Source organism: Nerophis ophidion, linkage group LG08, assembly GCF_033978795.1.
Source record: "Nerophis ophidion isolate RoL-2023_Sa linkage group LG08, RoL_Noph_v1.0, whole genome shotgun sequence".
Classification (NCBI taxonomy): Eukaryota; Metazoa; Chordata; class Actinopteri; order Syngnathiformes; family Syngnathidae; genus Nerophis; species Nerophis ophidion.
In genome coordinates, this window is record NC_084618.1 from 7718035 (window position 1) to 7737414 (window position 19380).

At 38.3% G+C, this 19380-nt stretch overlaps 1 protein-coding gene and 1 long non-coding RNA gene across 2 annotated transcripts in view; both read left to right on the forward strand.

Moving 5' to 3' along the window:
- The window catches only part of oat (ornithine aminotransferase), a 34928-nt gene extending 32120 nt beyond the window's left edge, over window positions 1-2808 (forward strand). Inside the window, exon 10 of the mRNA XM_061907578.1 lies at window positions 2094-2808. Within this exon, the coding sequence (XP_061763562.1) occupies window positions 2094-2254 (161 nt within the window). The 3' untranslated portion in view covers window positions 2255-2808. The remainder of the gene's footprint in view (window positions 1-2093) is intronic.
- Window positions 2809-9716: 6908 nt separating this feature from the next.
- LOC133557014 (uncharacterized) lies at window positions 9717-14835 on the forward strand. The gene is made up of 3 exons (XR_009807646.1): window positions 9717-10100; window positions 10241-10329; window positions 10433-14835. It is a non-coding gene; the product is annotated as an uncharacterized LOC133557014 (long non-coding RNA).
- The last annotated feature ends 4545 nt before the right edge of the window (window positions 14836-19380 follow it).

Here is a 19380-nt window from a genome sequence, read left to right on the forward strand (position 1 = left end):
CACAAGCTATTTCAATAACTGTCAAATAAAAATGAGTTGCATAATAGGAAATAAAACAATGTATGTCCTAGGGCTGGGCGATATGGCCTTTTATTAATATCTCTTTTTTTGGGCCATATCGCGATACACGATATCTATGGCGATATTTTGCCTTAGCCTTGAATGAACACTTGATGCATATAATCACAGCACTATGATGATTCTATATTTCTACATTAAAATATTCTTGTTCATGCTGCATTAATATATGCTCATTTTAAACTTTCATGCAGAGAGGGAAATCCCAACTAAGTCAATTTCGCAAAACTGTATCTATTAAACAGTTATAAAGCAGTGGCACAAACATTCATGTCATTTCCAAAACAAAAAGTGCAAGATTTGTTTTAAAACAAGCTACAAGTGCACTTTTGTGCATGATGTCACTAAGATGACATCAAAACAACACTAAAATAAAGTGTACTTTTTGTACAGAACACCACTACAATAGTTTAAAACGAATAAAGTACACTTTAGTGCATGATGTCACACAAGATATTTCAATAACTCAAATAAAAAAAGGAAATCAAACAATGTATGTCCTTCTTTCTGTGGAGAGTTCCTGCGGACAATCTCTCCTGTTGCTATTTTTATTTTTTTTTATTAGGTGTTAATCTAGAAATTGTTGCTTCTGCATTTTGTTTTGTCATGTGATTTCAAGCACTCCTTATTCTCTAGCGGGTGACTTTTCAACTGATGCTACTTTTTGTAGCAACGCTTTTGCCGCATAACTGTTCGACATCTTCCCGCTTGAAGCCAAATCATCGCCAGACGATGCACCCCTTGCTGTTTTTCTTGGGAATTAATTATTCCGTCATTTGTTACCAGATTTGCACCTTCTCTCTCTCTCTCTCGTATTACCACTCGCAACACACCGCTAGCATCACAGCTAATCTTACCCATGCCGCTACCTCTCTGCTTGGGGAGGGCGTGTGATTTATGTAAGAAGGTGCGCTTGTTTATGTCTGTGAGAAGGAGAGACAAGAAAGAGTAGGAAATGCATTGAGTGTAATGCCTGCAGCTAAAAGTAACTGCGTGAGAACATGTACTCGAATATCACAATATACCGTATTTCCTTGAATTGCCGCCGGGGCGCTAATTCATTTAAAACCTCTTTTCACCCCGGCGTTTACCAAAGGCATGCGGTAAATTTACGCCAGCGCTTATACATTTGAGTGTGATGTAAGGATACCATCATGTAAAGCACATTTGATAAAAAAATCGTTATTATGGTCTTTTACTTATAAATGAAGTCCATGCGCAGCTCCTTCTGATCAAAAGCATCGATAACTTGTTTATAGAAGTCTTCCTTATCTTTCTTCAGTTTTAAAAGTCTCTCTGTCCTGATGGACATCTTCCTTTATTACCTTCTGCTTTGATTGAAAGTCCAGTTTATAAAACTGCTTTATTTTGGATATGTAATCCTCCATGTTAAAAGTGCAAGCGAGAGTAAAAAAATAAACATGTTGCTCACTCTTGCTGCTTGTTGTCACTTCTTCTGCAGCCGAGTAGTCGCAAGAAGGATCACTAGCGCCCTCTACCACCAGGAGACGGGAGTCATTCAATGACTCATATTTGACACACGCAGCTACAGTATATTAATAAAACATAGCTACTTAACTGTTCTTTTTAGAATATTCAATAGCTTGGACCTTGAATCCTACTGAATAGCTCTTAATCTTCTTCCCTTTATGCGATTTCAAATTATTTTAATCAGCCTCCTCCATTTTGAAAACGATGACAGGTGAAGTGTCACCCGTGACGTGACGAGTTTGACCCGGTGGAAATTTTAGGCATATGCTAATTATTTGGCGAAACCGGTTTGACCCGGCGGAAATTCTAGACATGCGTTGATAAAAATATTTTGCGAAACGAGTTTGACTCGGCAGTAATTCTAGGCAGGCGCATACTATATACCCGGCGGCAATTCAAGGAAATATGGTAGTCATTTTCTATATCGTACAGAGACAAACCCGCGATATATCGAGTATGTCGATATATCGCCCAGCTCTATTCGCAAGTGTTTTATTTACTGACCTGACCTCCCTCCCGCCCAGACTACGACGCATGGAAGGTGTGCCTGCGCTTCCGTGACAACGGGCTCCTGGCAAAGCCGACCCACGGCGACACCATCCGCCTGGCCCCGCCCCTCACCATCAACGAGGAACAGCTGAGGGAGTGTGTGGATATCATCCACAGGACCGTCACCTCACTCTAAAGTACCAAACGGTTCCACCCACCCACTCGGCATCTTGTTTTGACCACTATTCCCAAACACTCGTACTTCACAAATACTCGTACATTACTGAGGCTTCTCTTAAAAAGGGGAGCAATTGTACTTTAGTTGACTTTACCGCAGGGCTGCATTGAATGTATGCCAGTGCAAGTCATTCTTTTAAAATGCTTTCTCCAATGAAGCATCCCAGCAAAAGACGCTTATGAATTTACAAAAAGTGCATAAGCTTCACTCGTTAAACCAACATTTGCTAGTGAACCTGGAATGCTTCAATTGAGCATTCTGTAATACCAAGTGGGGGCAGCAGAGGTCACTGTGCAGCAATCAATGTTTGGTTAACAGTGGTTAGTTCCTTTTTGTCAAAGGACGATTCGATGAAAGTTTGCAATGAATATATCCTATTTAAAGGGTCAAAATTTTGCGAACTCACTATTGAAGGAGACAGGCTTGTTGTCTTTTTTTTTTTGAGACTAATGGTTTGTTACAAAAGAACCCTAAATCTGAATTTTTTTCCAATAAATTATTGCATTCTTCAAGGTTCTGTATTCTCATTATGCGAACATGAGTTTTTCAACATTTAGGGAAGGAAGGTTTGTAGGTTGTACTTGTTTAATGGTTAAAAATGTTCTGAATGGTGAAGATCAGAAGCCGTGTTGAAATGGTTTGAATCCATCCATTATCTACCGCTTATTCCCTTTCGGGGTCGCGGGGGGCGCTGGCGCCTATCTCAGCTACAATCGGGCGGAAGGCAGGGTACACCCTGGACAAGTCGCCACCTCATCGCAGGGCCAACATAGATAGACAGACAACATTCACACACTAGGGCCAATTTAGTGTTGCCAATCAACCTATCCCCAGGTGCATGTCTTTGGAAGTGGGAGGAAGCCGGAGTACCCGGAGGGAACCCACGCATTCACGGGGAGGACATGCAAACTCCACACAGAAAGATCCCGAGCCTGGATTTGAACCCAGGACTGCAGGACCTTCGTATTGTGAGGCAGACGCACTAACCCCTCTTCCACCGTGAAGCCCATGGTCTGAATCTTGAAATGATAATATCATTGGAATTGGCCTACTTCCGAGACATAACTTACCGTATTTCTTTGAATTGCCGCCGGGGCGCTAATTAATTTAAAACCTCTTCTCACTCCTGCGCTTACCAAAGGCATGTGGTAAAAGTAAGCATGCGCTAATTAATTTAAAACCTCTTCTCACTCCTGCGCTTACCAAAGGCATGCAGTAAAAGTAAGCATGGGCTAATTATTTTAAAACCTCTTCTTACTCCAGCACTTACCAAAGGTATGCAGTAAAAATTTAAGTGTGATGTAAGCTTGGACCTTAAATCCTACTGAATAGCTCTTAATCATCTTCCCTTTATGCGATTTCAAATTACCGGTATTAATATCAGCCTCCTCCATTTTGAAAATGATGACAGGGGAAGTGTCACTCGTGACGTCACGAGTTTGACCAGGTGGTAAAACTAAGCATGCGCTAATTATTTTAGGAAGCGAGTTTGACCCGGCAGTAATTCAAGGCAGGCGCATACTATATGCGTTGCGGCAATTTAAGGAAATACGGTAACATAATCTATGATTTTTAGCTCTATATGTAGAGTGGCTGAAGTTTTAGCATTAAAAGTTAGCACATTAACAGGGAAACCGCTCGTACAAATCAATGTTATATATATATAGCCTAAATCACAAGTGTCTCAAAGGGCTGCACAAGCCACAACGACATCCTCGGTTCAGATCCCACATAAGGACAAGGAAAAACTCACAACCTCTTAAGATGGCGCCAACATGATTTTTAGGGTAAAAAGTACAAAATTACTCAAAATGCTAGCATAACATTTTCACATTCTAACAATGGAACATCTAGCATAATTCTAAGATGGCGCCAAGTAACAAAATCCATGATTATTGGGCAAAAAAGTTAAAAATAAGCTTAAATTCTAGCATAAAATGTTTGCACACTAACATTACTATGCTAACTGTGGAAACTAGCATAGTTCTAGGATGGTGCTAAGTAATTAACTTCATGATCATTAGGGTAAAAACTACAAACTTAGCTAAAATTTTAGCATAAAATGTAACATGCTAATGTTCAATCAATAAATCTTTTAATGTTTATTTATATAGCCCTAAATCACCAGTGTCTCAAAGGGCTGCACAAGCCACAACAACATCCTCTGTTCAGATCCCACATAAGGACAAGGAAAAACTCACAACCTCTTAAAATGGCGCCAAGTGATGAACGCCATGATTTTTAGGGTAAAAAGTACAAAATTACTTAAAATGCTAGCATAACATTTTCATATTCTAACAATGGAACATTTAGCATACTTAGAAGACGGTGCCAGGTAAAAAATTATTAGGCAAAAAAAGTTAAAAATAAGCTTAAATTCTAGCCTAAAATGTTTGCATGTTAACATTACTATGCTAACTGTGGAACATCTAGCATAGTTCTAGGATGGCGCTAAGTAATTAGCTTCATGATTATTATAGTAAAAAGTACAAACTTAGCTAAAATTTGAGCATAAACTGTTTAACATGCTAATGTTCAATGTTTATTCATATAGCTTTAAATCACAAGTGTCTCAAAGGGCTGCACAAGCCACAACGACATGCTCTGTTCAGAGCCCACATAAGGGCAAAGAAAAACTCACAACCTCTTAAGATGGCGCCAATTGATAAACGCCATGATTTTTAGGGTAAAAAGTACAAAATTACTCAAAATGCTAGCATAACATTTTCACATTCTAACAATGGAACATCTAGCATACTTCTAAGATGGCGCCAAGCAACAAAATCCATGATTATTAGGCAAAAAAGTTAAAAAATAAGCTTAAATTCTAGCATAAAATGTTTGCACGCTAACATTACCATGCTAACTGTGGAACATCTAGCATAGTTCTAGGATGGCGCTAAGTAATTAACTTCATGATCATTAGGGTAAAAACTACAAACTTAGCTAAAATTTTAGCATAAAATGTAACATGCTAATGTTCAATCAATAAATCTTTTACTGTTTATTTATATAGCCCTAAATCACCAGTGTCTCAAAGGGCTGCACAAGCCACGACATCCTCAGTTCAGATCCCACATAAAGGCAAGGAAAAACTCACAACCTCTTAAAATGGCGCCAATTGATAAACGCCATGATTTTTAGGGTAAAAAGTACAAAATTACTTAAAATGCAAGCATAACATTTTCACATTCTAACAATGGAACATCTAGCATACTTCTAAGATGGCGCAAAGCAACAAAATCCATGATTATTAGGCAAAAAAGTTAAAAAATAAGCTTAAATTCTAGCCTAAAATGTTTGCACGCTAACATTACTATGCTAACTGTGGAACATCTAGCATACTTATATGATGGCGCTAAGTAATTAACTTCATTATTATTTGGGTAAAAAGTACAAACTTAGCTAAAATTTTTGCATAAAAGTTTAACATGCTAATGTTCAATCAATCAATCAATATTTATTTATATAGCCCTAAATCACAAGTATCTCAAAGGGCTGCACAAGCCACAACGACATCCTCGGTTCAGATCCCACATAAGGACAAGAAAAAACTCACAACCTCTTAAGATGGCGCCAACTGATGAACGCCATGATTTTTCGAGTAAAAAGTACAAACTTAGCTAACATGTTAGCATGCTAAAAGTTTATTTAGGTTTCATCTGACCACATATCATTCTCCCAATCCTCTGCTGTATCATCCATGTATCCATTTTCGTATAAACTCAACTCGTCGTGTTGGAGGAAGAAGAATACTGAGTTGCATCCGAAGAACACCATACCTACTGTAAAGCATGGGGGTGGAAACATCATGCTTTGGGGCTGTTTTTCTGCTAAGGGGACAGGACGATTGATCCGTGTTAAGGAAAGAATGAATGGGGCCATGTATCGTGAGATTTTCAGCCAAAACCCCCTTCCATCAGTTGACCAAATACTTATTTTCCACCATAATTTACAAATAAATTCTTTAAAATTCCTACAATGTGAATTCCAGGATTTTTTTTTCACATTCTGTCTCTCACAGTTGAAGTGTACCTATGATGAAAATTACAGACCTCTGTCATCATTTTAAGTGGGAGAACTTGCACAATCGGCGGCTGACTAAATACTTTTTTGCCCCACTGTATGTATATATTTATGTATGTGTGTGTATATATATATATATATATATATATATATATATATATATATATATATATATGAGGATGTATGGTCAGTCTAAATAAGGGAGATATTTGCTTATTTTTTGTTTGATAAGATAATTCTTGTCACTCAGCAGATTTTATGTTTGAGTGTTTTACTCGTTTTAAGGGTTTTTGGTCCTAAATGATCTCAGTAAGATTACAGCTGAGATTTTATGACCTGGCTATATTGAGTAAAACATGCTTGAAACGAGAATAAACTGAGGCAAAGCTGTATCATTAACCCTCAGAAGTATGAAAAAAAATTTTTTTCAAGTAAGAATTTCTTACTTCAAGCATGAAAAAAATAAAATCATTATGTCAAAATAAAGGCACTAGCATTTACTTCATTTAAGAATATTTTTCAACATTTTTTTTTTTCCGACCAAGAAAAGTGCACTTATTAGTGAGAATATACTTATTGTAAGAGCCTAAATGCTATTTAAGTTAATTTACATTTTTTTTGGATGGTGCTTTATGTTTATTCAGCCAAAATGGGACTATGTACTTTATTTGCATAATACGAAAATGTATATATTGAATGCGTAGTAATTATAAGGCTCACTTTATTTGTAATCATTACATTCGTCTACACCAGGTGTGCCCATTACGTCGATCGCGAGCTACCAGTCGACCGCGGGGGGTGTGTCAGTCGATCTCCAGCCAGGCTTTTAAAAAAAAAAAAAACAGACCTAAAAATGAGTGATCATCAATCTTCACCAAGACGTCACTTAAATGACATTCACGGTACCGGAGGGTCTTGTGAGATGACGCTGGCTGCTGCAAGATCATTATTATGAAAATATGACCGAGAGGAAGGCGAGAAACACTTTTTATTTCAACAGACTCTCGCGCCGTACCTTCCGTCAAAACTCTAAAGGCCGACTGCACATTTCCTATCTTCACAATAAAAGCCCTGCTTCATGCTGCCTGCGCTAACTAAATACAGAGTCTCGGAAAACTGGCGTGCACAGGCGATCCCTCAGAAAGCTGGCGTGCACATCACTTGTGCACGCCAGCTTTCCGAGACTCTTATTTTGTTAGCGCAGGCAGCATGAAGCAGGGCTTTTATTGTGAAGATAGGAAATGTGCAGTCGGCCTTTAGAGTTTTGACGGAAGGGACGGCGCGAAAGTCTATTGAAATAAAAAGTGTTTCTCGCCTTCCTCTCTGTCATTTTTTCATAATAATGAACTGGCAGCAGCCAGCGTCATCTCACAAGACCCTCGGGTGCCGTGAATGTCAATCAAGCAAGCTACGGAATTTGCCGCCAATGTTTTTCTTGTAAAGTGTATGGAAGCTGGATGAATTAGATGCCAAAAACCAACCACTTTCATGTGGTATTGTACAGAAAGGACAACTTTTTTTCTCCTCCATTTGAAAATGTGGGCGTTATCATCATTACTGTCTGATTCCAATCAATGCAAGTCATCAGAATCAGGTAATACACCAACTTATATTCTTGTCTTCGTGAAAGAAAGACATCTATATGTGTTACACATGCTTGTATTATCATTAAACACATTTAACTTGTTTACAAAAATGTCTCTTTCATAAATAAATAAATATAAATGATATATATATAAATGAGGTAGATCCCCTCGAGTTGGTCAATTGAAAAGTAGCTCGCCTGCAGAAAAAGTGTGGGCACCCCTGGTCTAAATAATTGATTATATTTCAAATATGCAACAAAAAACAAGAACAAGCCTGATCCAATACCGTGCTATAACTTTAAAGGCCTACTGAAAGCCACTACTACCCACCACGCAGTCTGATAGTTTATATATCAATGATGAAATATTAACATTGCAACACATGCCAATACGGCCTTTTTAGTTTACTAAATCGCAATTTTAAATTTCGCACAAAGTATCCTTTTGAAAACGTCGGTATGATGACGCGTGCGTGTGACGTCTCGGATTGTAGCGGACATTGTGTTCCAGCCCGATCCCCAGCTGTAAGTCGTCTGCTTTAATCGCATAATTACACAGTATTCAGGACATCTTTGTTGCCGAATCTTTTGCAATTTGTTCAATTAATAATGGAGACGTCAAAGAAGAAAGCTGTAGGTGGGAAGCGGTGTATTGCGGCCGCCTTTAGCAACACAAACACAGCCGGTGTTTCCTTGTTTACATTCCCGAATGTGAAGTTTTACTATGGAACAGAGCGGTCAAGCGAACGTGGTTCCCGACCACATGTCAACCGGCAGGTTTCGGTGAGAAAATTGTGGTAATAAGTCAGCTCTTACCGTAGACATGAGCGGAGCTTGCGTCGTTCCTGGTGCACCTGTCAAAGAGGCAGCTGCGACTCTCTTGCCTCCGACCGGCCACCCCCGAACGTGGGATGCTTCCACCGTCGAGGAGGGGGGGAAAAAAAGCTCAGCCCTGCCCCAACGGCTGCCTTCGCTTCGCCTCGTCGAGAAACGTGGCTTTCCTCAGAGACACTGGCGGTCACCACACTTGTGGCCACACCCTTCCGACTTCCAGGTATGACTATATAATCTCACTAAAACACTAGTAACACAAAAAGCAGATAAGGGATTTTCCAGAATTATCCTAGTAAATATGTCTAATAACATCTGAATCGCTCTGCTGTCTATTTTAATTTTTTTTTCTAGTCCTTCACTCTCACTTTCCTCATCCACAAATCCTTCATCCTCGCTCAAATTAATGGGGAAATCGTCGCTTTCTCGGTCCGAATCGCTCTCGTTGCTGGTGGCCATGATTGTAAACAATGTGAGGATGTGAGGAGCTCCACAACCCGTGACATCACGCGCACATCGTCTGCTACTTCCGGTACAGGCAAGGCTTTTTTATTAGCGACTAAAAGTTGCGAACTTTATCATCGATGTTCTCTACTAAATCCTTTCAGCAAAAATATGGCAATATCGCGAAATGATCAAGTATGACACATAGAATGGACCTGCTATCCCCGTTTATATAAGAACATTTAATTTCAGTAGGCCTTTAAGTTAATTGAAAATTTTTTGGAAGGTGCCTTATGTTTTTTTCAGCCAAAATGGGACTACTTACTTTATTTGCATAATATGAAAATGGATAAATTGAATGCTTAGAGTAATTATAAGACGCACTTTATTTGTAATTATTAAATTTGTCTAAATAATTAATTGATTGATATATTTTTATTTCAAATATGCAAAAAAAAAAACCAAGAACAAGCCTGATCCAATACAACAATTATAACAAAAATGAAAACAATTGAGAATAAAAACAAAATGAGCTTTGGACTTTCTATTTTTTTCCCCCTTTTTTTTAAACATATTTGAAAAGGCGTCATAAGAAGTTTACACTTATTTGTATAAACGTTGTGTTTTTGATGACGTAGCCGTTTTATATGCATAGATGGCGGAAGGATCTGTGTGGTAAAACGGTTTTCGACGCAAGGTGTTATGGGTAATGGAATCGAGCCGAACAGTTTTTTTTTACCTCACTCTTACTTTTTTACGCTTTCTTACGGTAACAAACTTGCTTTATTTTACAAAAATAACTTCACAAAACGAAGAGGAACGTCTGGAGTATTGTTTTGTTGTTGCAACCAGCAGAGCAGGAGAAAGTAGAGGAGCCTCAAGCTAAGTCTTCGTTTGGAAATCTACACTTATTTTCAGGTATTCTTGGGTTAATTGATGTTAGCTAATTTTACTTTATTATTCATGTTCTATTGGCAGATAATTTTGTTTAGTTCAAATAAAATACCCCCATTTTTTTTGTTTTTGTTTTTAAACACTTTACTTTTTTTGCTGTGTAGCAGGTGTATCCGCAATGACTACAGCGAACCACCAGGTGGCGACGTTTCATCGCCCGACCGCAACAGTGCGTGAGAGCCAACCGAGCACGGTAAACAAAACGACATTGAAAATTCATGTTTAATCCGAATAGACAAATGGATGCTTTTCATCCGTAAAGACAAAGCGACTTTCAGCCCACTGTTTCATTGCAGGAGGAGGACAAAAGTGCACGCTGTCCTCCATCCTCCATCCTCCAGCGTGCGGGACAGGTCATTATTTCATATGGCAGCAAGCCGAGCGAGGCCGCGGAGTTTGCCTGTGAAATATGAGTGGAATCCAGGCTGGCAGGAGCAATGAGGCTTTTATCAGCAGGTGACATCCAGCAACGCCTAAGGCCCCTAGAGGCTTCCTTCCCCCCCAACCCCCTGCACTCCCTCTTGCCGGGAAGGAGATGCTTCCCTCCGGGGCCTTTTCCACAAACGAGCTCCAGTTTTGGCAGGGTGGTGACAGGGCGCGTGACGTTTGGTAACAAGCTTGGACAGACTCTGGGAACTCTGGGGTTGAGTTAAATCAGGGGTGTCCAAACTTTTTTTTTTTGCCGCTGAGTACCACACTGAAAAATCAAAAGTTTTAATTTTCAAAACCCATACAATATACATACAGTTGTGATTAAAACTATTCAAACCTCACACAATTTTGGTGTTTTAGCAAGTTGGACATTGATTCCGTATTTTGTTTATAGTCATATCAAATAAAGATGCGTTAATTCTCTTAATATCTCATTGACAAAATTATTCAACCCCTTGAAGATCATATCTCTTAAGAACAGAATTTGAATAAGGTCTTTTCAATCAGGTGTTTAAAACAATTAAACTGTTTGAAAAAGACTGTGACGCTCAGCTTCTTGTAGATGATCAATGGTGTATTTGCAACATGGTGAAGTCCAGGGAGTGGTCAAAGAAGTCAAGAGAGGGGGTAATTTCTCTTCATAAGAAAGGATATGGATATAAGGAAAATAGCAAAGACATTACACATTCCAAGAGACACAGTTGGGAGCATAATTCGCAAGTTTAAAGCTAAAGGCACAGTGGAAACACTACCTGGGCGTGGTAGAAAGAGGATGCTGTCCAGTATTTGAAGCGTACAGTGGGGAGGAACTACAACAGGACGTTGCAGAGGGGGGAACGCAGGTTTCGTCCCAGACAATAAGGTGCACACTTACGAGATGAAGGCCTCCATGCCAGAACTCCCTGGCGCACCCCACTTCTGACTACCAGGCACAAGAAAAATAGACTCCAGTATGCCAAAAATCATCTGGACAAACCCCAAAGGTTTTGGGAAACTGTTCTATGGAGTGATGAGACAAAAGTGGAACTCTTTGGGCCTATGAATCAACGTTATGTCTGAAAAAATGAAGCTTACAAAGAGAAGAACACCTTGCCTACTGTTAAGCATGGTGGGGGGGTCAATCATGCTCTGGGGCTGTTTCTCTGCCTCAGGTACCGGGAATCTCCAGCACGTTCAAGGCTTTATGAATTCTATTTCCTACCAGGATATATTAGCTGCAAATGTCAATCAATCAATCAATCAATCAATGTTTACTTATACAGCCCTAAATCACTAGTGTCTCAAAGGGCTGCACAAACCACTACGACATCCTCGGTAGGCCCACATAAGGGCAAGGAAAACTCACACCCAGTGGGACGTCGGTGACAATGAGGACTATGAGAACCTTGGAGAGGAGGAAAGCAATGGATGTCGAGCGGGTCTAACATGATACTGTGAGAGTTCAATCCATAATGGATCCAACACAGTCGCAAGAGTCCAGTCCAAAGCGGATCCAACACAGCAGCGAGAGTCCCGTTCACAGCGGAGCCAGCAGGAAACCATCCCCTGTGACGCTCAGCTTCTTGTAGGTGATCAATGGTGTATTTGCAACATGGTGAAGTCCAGGGAGTGGTCAAAGAAGTCAAGAGAGGTAATTTCTCTTCATAAGAAAGGATATGGATATAAGGAAAATAGCAAAGACATTACACATTCCAAGAGACACAGTTGGGAGCATAATTCGCAAGTTTAAAGCTAAAGGCAGAGTGGAAACACTACCTCGGCGTGGTAGAAAGAGGATGCTGTCCGGTATTTGAAGCGTACAGTGGTGAGGAACTACAACAGGACATTGCAGAGGTGGGAATGCAGGTTTCGTCCCAGACAATAAGGCGCGCACTACGAGATGAAGGCCTCCATGCCAGAACTCCCTGGCGCACCCCACTTCTGACTACCAGGCACAAGTAAAATAGACTCCAGTATGCCAAAAATCTTCTGGACAAACCCCACAGGTTTTGGGAAACTGTTCTATGGAGTGATGAGACAAAAGTGGAACTCTTTGGGCCTATGAATCAACGTTATGTCTGAAAAAATGAAGCTTACAAAGAGAAGAACACCTTGCCTACTGTTAAGCATAGTGGGGGGGTCAATCATGCTCTGGGGCTGTTTCTCTGCCTCAGGTACCGGGAATCTCCAGCACGTTCAAGGCTTTATGAATTCTATTTCCTAGCAGGATATATTAGCTGCAAATGTCATGAAGTCAGTGACGAAGCTGAGGCTTGGGAGACGTTGGACCTTCCAACAGGACAAGGATCCCAAGCATACCTCCAAATCAACATCAGAGTGGTTGCAGAAGAAGGGCTGGAAGACTCTGGAGTGGCCTTCACAGTCGCCAGACCTAAATCCTCTAGAAAAGCTGTGGTGGGACTTGAAGAAGGCAGTTGCAGCACACAAGTCCAAGAATATGAAAGAACTGGAGGCCTTTGCCCAAGAGGAATGGGCTAAAATACCTGTAGATGCTTGCAAGAAGCTTGTGTATCACCTTTGAAGGATGTCATTACTGCCAAAGGGTGTTCTACTAAGTACTAAAGATGCATGGAACTAGGGGGTTGAATCATTTTGTCAATGAGATATTAAGAAAAATGTCCTTTTTTTGGTATTTTGTAAAATACAGTGTTACAACTTAAGTTGCATTTGTCTATTTGACACATTTTTATTTGATATGACTATAAACAAAATACGGAATAAATGTCCAACTTGCTAAAACACCAAAATTGTGTGGGGGTTGAATAATTTTGATCACAACTGTAATTTGGCACCATTCCCAAAATTACGTGGGCTCTATTATACCTCACTAAAAACTTTTAACGACGCCCTGCGCGAAACCATCGATAGAAGACGAAGAATGGACTTTATTTTCATTATATTTGCATGTAACGAGATTAAGGACTCCAATTTAAAGGCCTACAGAAATGAGATTTTCTTATTTAAACGGGGATGGCAGGTCCATTCTATCTGTCATATTTGATCATTTTGCCATATTACCACTTTTTTTTTATCTGAAAGGATTTAGTAGAGAACATCCACGATAAAGTTCGCAATTTTTGGTCGCTAATAAAAAAACCTTGCCTGTACCGGAAGTAGCTGACAATGTGCGCGTGATGTCACGGGTTGTGGAGCTCCTTGCATCCTTTGATTGATTGATTGATACTTTTATTAGTAGATTGCAAAGTACAGGACATATTCCGTACAATTGACCACTAAATGGTAACACCCGAATAAGTTTTTCAACTTGTTTAAGTCGGGGTCCACGTTAATCAATTCCTCACATTGTTTACAATCATGGCCACCAGCAGCGAGAGCGATTCGGACCGAAAAAGCGACGATTTCCCCATTAATTTGAGCGAGAATGAAATATTCGTGGATGAGGAAAGTTAGAGTGAAGGACGACAAACAAAAACAAAAAAAAGACGAAGGCAGTGGGAGCGATTCAGATGTTAATAGACACATTTACTAGTGTAGCCGAGTGTCCTGGGTTCACCTATAAAGTGTACTTACATAATAAAATAATAAACAGGAGACATTAGAGCAGGTCCGGTTGCCACCGCTTCTTTAATGGGATCTCCTTTACACTTCTCTTTCCACAACCACACACCCTACGTCACAGCCCCACGGCAACTCTGAAAAGACAAAACTCCTCATCACTCCTCACACTCTCTGTTAACTTGGGACACCCTGAACTGTTTGTTACACCAGGATAATTCTGTAAAATCCCTTATCTGCTTATTGTGTTACTAGTGTTTTATTGAGATTCACGGGGAGAACATGCAAACTCCACACAGAAAGATCCCGAGCCTGGGATTGAACCCAGGACTGCAGGATTGTGAGGCAGACGCACTAACCCAGGGGTGCCCACACTTTTTCTGCAGGCGAGCTACTTTTCAATTGACCAACTCGAGGGGATCTACCTCATTTATATATATCATTTATATTTATTTATTTATGAAAGAGACATTTTTGTAAACAAGTTAAATGTGTTTAATGATAATACAAGCATGTGTAACACATATAGATGTCTTTCTTTCACCAAGACAAGAATATAAGTTGGTGTATTACCTGATTCTGATGACTCGCATTGATTGGAATCAGACAGTAATGATGATAACGCCCACATTTTCAAATGGAGGAGAAAAAAAGTTGTCCTTTCTGTACAATACCACATGAAAGTGGTTGGTTTTTGGCATCTAATTCATCCAGCTTCCATACACTTTACAAGAAAAACATTGGCGGCAAATTCCGTAGCTTGCTTGATTGACATTCACGGCACCCGAGGGTCTTGTGAGATGACGCTGGCTGCTGCCAGTTCATTATTATGAAAAAATGACAGAGAGGAAGGCGAGAAACACTTTTTATTTCAGCAGACTTTCGCGCCGTCCCTTCCGTCAAAACTCTAAAGGCCGACTGCACATTTCCTATCTTCACAATAAAAGCCCTGCTTCATGCTGCCTGCGCTAACAAAATAAGAGTCTCGGAAAGCTGGCGTGCACAAGTGATGTGCACGCCAGCTTTCTGAGGGATGGCTTGTGCACGCCAGTTTTCCGAGACTCTGTATTTAGTTAGCGCAGGCAGCATGAAGCAGGGCTTTTATTGTGAAGATAGGAAATGTGCAGTCGGCCTTTAGAGTTTTGACGGAAGGTACGGCGCGAGAGTCTGTTGAAATAAAAAGTGTTTCTCGCCTTCCTCTCGGTCATATTTTAATAATAATGATCTTGCAGCAGCCAGCGTCATCTCACAAGACCCTCCGGTACCGTGAATGTCATTTAAGTGACGTCTTGGTGAAGATTGATGATCACTAATTTTTAGGTATATTTTTTTTTAAAAGCCTGGCTCGGAGATCGACTGACACACCCCCCGCGGTCGACTGGTAGCTCGCGATCGACGTAATGGGCACCCCTGCACTAACCCCTCTCCCACCGTGAAGCCCTAATCCATTATTATTATTATTACATCTTTCTTCTTTGACGTCTCCATTATTAATTGAACAAATTGAAAAAGATTCAGCAACACAGATGTCCAGAATACTGTGTAATTATGCGATTAAAGCAGACGACTTATAGCTGGGATCGGTACTGGATCAAAATGTCCGCTACAATCCGTAACATCACGCGCACGCGTCATCATACCGCGACGTTTTCAGCAGGATAATTCGCACAAAATTTAAAATTGCAATTTAGTCAACTAAAAAGGCCGTATTGGCATGTGTTGCAATGTTAATATTTCATCATTGATATATAAACTATCAGACTACGTGGTCGGTAGTAGTGGCTTTCAGTAGGACTTTAACTTTAGTTGTCAGCCAGCGATTAGTGCGGCAGTTGGCAACTAGTGATTAGCGTGCGAGTTTCCAGTTAATGATAAAGGCCCTCATTGCCTTATGGTAATTAGGCAAGGGATGACTGTAATACATCATTTAAAGAAAATATTATTACTGCATCCACCAGGGGTTAAGGCTCTCCTGCTTGTAAAACCTAATGACGCCTCTGTTTCCAACTTTAATCAAGGGTTCTTGAACGCACCACAGAAATCAAGGTGCCCTCACTTGTGCGCCGTTCTTCCAGACGAACGAGCGCACATTCCCGAGGACGACCACCAAGTATTCCCGCAAGAGTGGACGGCGTGGAATATCCATCTTCCACTCCCACTTCCCAAGTTCAAGCGGGTTATTTAACGCGCGGCTGCTCCTGTCGCTCGTTACCGCGCCCACGCTCCCAATTTGTGTGTAATGGAGGAATCGGAGGCTTCCACTTTCCTAAGAAGATGGTTGAAAACAAAACCAGTTTTTGTTCATTGCCAGCTTGACTCAAGCAACATAATTCTTAATCAGGCAGGTGATTTATTGTTTATAGACTTTTTGCATTAACTTTATCGGAGTAGCCTTATGTAAGACATATTAAAAGGGCAAATGACACATAAAATGGAATTGACCGTCATTTTCCCACTAGGGACTAATATAATTAAAACTTTTTTTTTTTTTTTTTAAAGTACCACTAAAATGTTTGGGATCCGGAAGAGCTCACTCATAAAAAAGTGAAAATTAAGTGATACTTTATATATTTTTTTTTTTTTTTTTTTTTAACGTTTAAGTCTCAAGATCGACTTTAAATCTGTCCTTCGAATATAAGTTTTATTTATTTTTTGTGTATTTTGTACCCTTTTATTATATATATATATTTTTTTCCGCAAAAACACAAAATATTTTCCCCTCAATTTTCATAGTGGAATTATTTCATAGGAAGTATCTGGAGCTTTAAATAGGTAAATAACTTATGTAATTTATTTGGATGTAGCTGAGATAGGCGCCAGCGACCCCAAAAAGGGAATAAGCGGTAGAATATGGATGGATGGAATTTATTTGGATCACAATATTATTCTTGAGCAATGACCAGTTCAAGAATAAAAAAGGCACGCTAAAATTATTGGGGATCCACTTTAAATGTTTTCTATTTTCAACATGAAAATGTCAATACCAACTTCAGATTTATCCATCTATTATAAGTTGTATAAGTTTTTTTAGTTATTTTTAAAAGTTTTTTTTAAATGTCCTTTGCCAAAGAAAACCTTTTTTTAGGGCAAAAACACAAAAAATGCCATTTTTACCCCCTAAAAAATGTGTAGTGGAATATTTGATGTGAAGTAATTGGAGCCTTAAATAGGTAAATAATTCATATAATTTATTTGGATCACAATATTGTTTTTGAGCAATGACCAGTTCAAGAATAAAAAAAGGCGCTCTAAAATTCTTGGGGATCCACTTATAAAAGTGTTAAAAATATGATTATTTTTTAAAATGTTTTCTATTTTCAACATGAAAATGTCAATACCAACTTCAAATTTATCGGTCTATTATAAGTTGTATAAGTTTTTATTTTTTTACATGTTTTTTTTAATGTCTTTTGCCAAAGAAAACCCTTGTTTTTAGGGCAAAAACACAAGAAAATGCACTTTTTACCCCCTAAAAAATGTGTAGTGGAATATTTGATGTAAAGTAATTGGAGCCTTAAATAGGTAAATAATTTATATAATTTATTGGATCACAATATTATTTTTGAGCAATGACCAGTTCAAGGATAAAAAAAAAGGCACTCTAAAATTCTTGGGGATCCACTTATAAAAGTGTTAAAAATATGATTATTTTTTAGAATGTTTTCTATTTTCTACATGAAAATGTCAATACCAACTTCAAATTTATCCGTCTATTATATCTTGTATAAGTTTTTATTTTTTTTTAAATGTTTTTTTTATGTCTTTTGCCATAGAAAACCCTTGTTTTTAGGACAAAAAACACAAAATAATGCAATATTTTACCCCCTAAAAAATGTGTAGTGGAATATTTGATGTGAAGTAATTGGAGCCTTAAATAGGTAAATAATTCATATAATTTATTTGGATCACAATATTGTTTTTGAGCAATGACCAGTTCAAGAATAAAAAAAGGCGCTCTAAAATTCTTGGGGATCCACTTATAAAAGTGTTAAAAATATGATTATTTTTTAAAATGTTTTCTATTTTCAACATGAAAATGTCAATACCAACTTCAAATTTATCGGTCTATTATAAGTTGTATAAGTTTTTATTTTTTTACATGTTTTTTTTAATGTCTTTTGCCAAAGAAAACCCTTGTTTTTAGCGCAAAAACACAAAAAATGCAATTTTTACCCCCTTAAAAATGTGTAGTGGAATATTTGATGTGAAGTAATTGGAGCCTTAAATAGGTAAATAATTCATATAATTTATTTGGATCACAATATTATTTTTGAGCAATGACCAGTTCAAGAATAAAAAAAGGCGCTCTAAAATTCTTGGGGATCCACTTATAAAAGTGTTAAAAATATGATTATTTTTAAAAATGTTTTCTATTTTCAACATGAAAATGTCAATACCAACTTCAGATTTATCGGTCTATTATAAGTTGTATAAGTTTTTATTTTTTTTACATGTTTTTTTTAATGTCCTTTGCCAAAGAAAACCTTTTTTTAGGGCAAAAACACAAAAAAATGCACTTTTTACCCCCTAAAAAATGTGTAGTGGAATATTTGATGTGAAGTAATTGGAGCCTTAAATAGGTAAATAATTTATATAATTTATTTGGATCACAATATTATTTTTGAGCAATGACCAGTTCAAGAATAAAAAAAGGCACTCTAAAATTCTTGGGGATGCACTTATAAAAGTGTCAAAAATATGATTATTTTTTCAAATGTTTTCTATTTTCAACATGAAAATGTCAATACCAACTTCAGATTTATCCGTCTATTATATGTTGTATAAGTTTCTATTTTTTTAAATGTTTTTTTTTGTCTTTTGCCAAAGAAAACCCTTGTTTTTAGGGCAAAAACACAAAATAATGCAATATTTTACCCCCTAAAAAATGTGTAGTGGAATATTTGATGTGAAGTATCTGGAGCTTTAAATAGGTAAATAATTTATATAATTTATTGGATCACAATATTGTTTTTGAGCAATGACCAGTTCAAGAATAAAAAAAGGCACTCTAAAATTCTTGGGGATCCACTTATGAAAGTGTTAAAAATATAACTATTTTAAAAAATGTTTTCTATTTTCAACATGAAAATGTCAATACCAACTTCAGATCTATCCATCTTTTATAAGTTGTATAAGTTTTTTTTAAATGTCTTTTGCCAAAGAAAACCTTTTTTTAGGGCAAAAACACAAAAAAACGCAATTTTTACCCCCTAAAAAATGTGTAGTGGAATATTTGATGTGAAGTAATTGGAGCCTTAAATAGGTAAATAATTTATATAATTTATTTGGATCACAA